The 2,089-nt window shown below is 63.1% G+C and overlaps 1 protein-coding gene across 4 annotated transcripts in view; it reads left to right on the top strand.

Annotated features, from left to right (window-relative positions):
• The first annotated feature begins 877 nt into the window (after positions 1-877).
• Positions 878-2,089, top strand: part of PDCD6IP (programmed cell death 6 interacting protein) — a 34,710-nt gene continuing 33,498 nt past the window's right edge. For all 4 annotated transcript variants that reach the window (XM_014942147.1, XM_014942155.1, XM_014942163.1 and 1 more), the window contains exon 1: positions 878-1,238. In XM_014942147.1, coding sequence (XP_014797633.1) covers positions 1,033-1,238 — 206 coding nt within the window. In that variant the 5' untranslated portion in view covers positions 878-1,032. The remainder of the gene's footprint in view (positions 1,239-2,089) is intronic.

A 2,089-nucleotide genomic window follows, 5' to 3' on the forward strand; every position in this document is an offset into this window, starting at 1 on the left:
TTCGACTCGGTGACCTTAAGGATCTTTTCCAACCTAGATGGTTCTTCTCTTACAGGCTGGCAGAGCTGGGGTTGTTCAGCCTGGAGAAGAGAAGGCTCCGGGGAGACCTTATAGTGGCCTTCCAATATCTGAAGGGGCTACAGGAGAGATGGGGAGGGACTCTTGATCAGGGAGTGGAGTGATAGGATGAGGGGTAGTGGTTTTAAACTGAAAGAGGGGAGATTTAGATTAGATATTAGGAAGAAATTCTTTGCTGTGAGGGTGGTGAGACACTGGAAGAGGTTGCCCAGAGAAGCTGTGGCTGCCCCATCCCTGGAGGGGTTCAAGGCCAAGCTGGATGTGGCCTTGAGCAACCTGGTCTGGTGGGAGGTGTCCCTGCCCAGGGCAGGGGGTTGGAACTCCACGGTCCCTTCCAACTCTAACCATTCTATGATCCCATGGGACCCCTTGCTCCCCTCTAAGGCGCTACCAGCCTGACATCTCACCAGCTTCCCGCTACATTTACCGGCGTGCCGCAGGTTACGTTACCGCCTCAGCGAAGCTTCCCCTCACCACAGCCGAGCTCCGCCATCACGTCTTCTCCAAGAGGCAGCAACTCAACCTCCCGGCCTACCCCGGCCCTCCAACCGCCCCCTTCCCCTCCACCACCGCCGGGCCCGCTCCCCTCGGTGCCAACGCTGCCCTGCTGACCCTCCGAACATCCGGCGACGGGGTTCATCTGAGCCGCGCCGGGCCCGCCTCCCCTATCGGGGCCTCCCGTCAGGCCGGGCCGGGCCCTCCCCTCCCGTCAGGCCGGGCCGGCGCCTCCCTCAGGCGGCAGCGGCCGCGGGGCGAGGCTGCGCGAGGGGGGCGGGAACACCGGGCGCGGCGATCCCGGAAGCGTGGAGCGACCGGCCGCGCTGTGAGGAAGGCGGCGGGTCGGGCCGGGCCGCACCGGGACTGGACTGGGCCGGGCCGGGCCGCTCCGGATAGAGAGAGAGAGGGAGGAAAGGGGAGCGCGGAGCTGCGGCTGGACCGGCCACGGCCGCCGCCATGACGAACTTCATCTCGGTGCAGCTGAAGAAGGCCTCGGAGGTGGACTTGGCCAAGCCGCTCTGCAAGTTCATCCAGCAGAGCTACCCGGGCGGCGACGCCCAGGCCGAGCACTGCCGGGCCGCCGAGGAGCTCAGCAAGCTCCGCAAGAGCGCGCTGGGCCGCCCGCTCGACAAGCACGAGAGCGCGCTGGAAACCCTCCTCAGGTAGGGCTGGGCCGAGGCAGGCCCTTCCGCGGCCCCTCCGCCGCCTCTCCCCTCTCTCCCTTCCCCGGTGCCCCCGCGGGGGTGGGCAGCTCCGGGCCCAGGCCTTGGGCGCGGCGGAGCCGGAGCCAGGTGTGGGCGGTGCGGGGGGAGGCGGGAGGGGGAGGCGGTGAGGAAGCGGCCGGGGCTGCCGGGCCGGCTCCGGCGGCCTGTGGGGTTGCGCGGCCGCCGCCGGCCCCAGCGGCTCAGGTGGCTCCGCGGCATCCCCAGGGTCCCCCTCACGTCGTCGAGGGGTGTCGTGTGGCGGCAGAGCGGGGGCGGCGGAGGGAGGAGGCCTCGTCCCGACCGACTTCCCCTCCCGAGCGGCCCCAGGAGCCGCTGGAGCCGGGCAAAAGCGACAGACTGTTCTGTTTCTCGAGGAGGGCAGGCCTGTCTCCTTTCAGTTTTATGTTTTGGTGTTAGGGCTGACACCTTTCTTTTCAGTTTTAGATAGCGTTTTGTTTTGTTTGTTTTGTGGTTTTTTTTTCACTGTCACGTTTTCCTTCTGTTTTCTATGTTTAGCAGCTTCTTAATGTATGTACAGAGTCCCATCCTTACTTTCTACTTACCATATAGAGTCATGTGATCATAGAATTGTCCAGGTTGGAAGGGACCTTTCAGATCATCCAGTCCAACCATCAACCTCACTCTGATCAAAACCATCACTAAACCATGTCTCTAAGCACTAGGTCAACCTGGCTGTTAAATGTCTCCAGGGATGGGGCCTCAACCACTGCCCTGGGCAATGTGCAATAACCTTTTCCATTGAAACATTTGTCCTAATCTCCAATCTGAACCTCCCCTGGGGCAACTTG

The sequence above is a fragment of the Calidris pugnax genome, unplaced genomic scaffold (assembly GCF_001431845.1).
Source record: "Calidris pugnax isolate Ruff unplaced genomic scaffold, ASM143184v1 scaffold23, whole genome shotgun sequence".
Taxonomy (NCBI): Eukaryota; Metazoa; Chordata; class Aves; order Charadriiformes; family Scolopacidae; genus Calidris; species Calidris pugnax.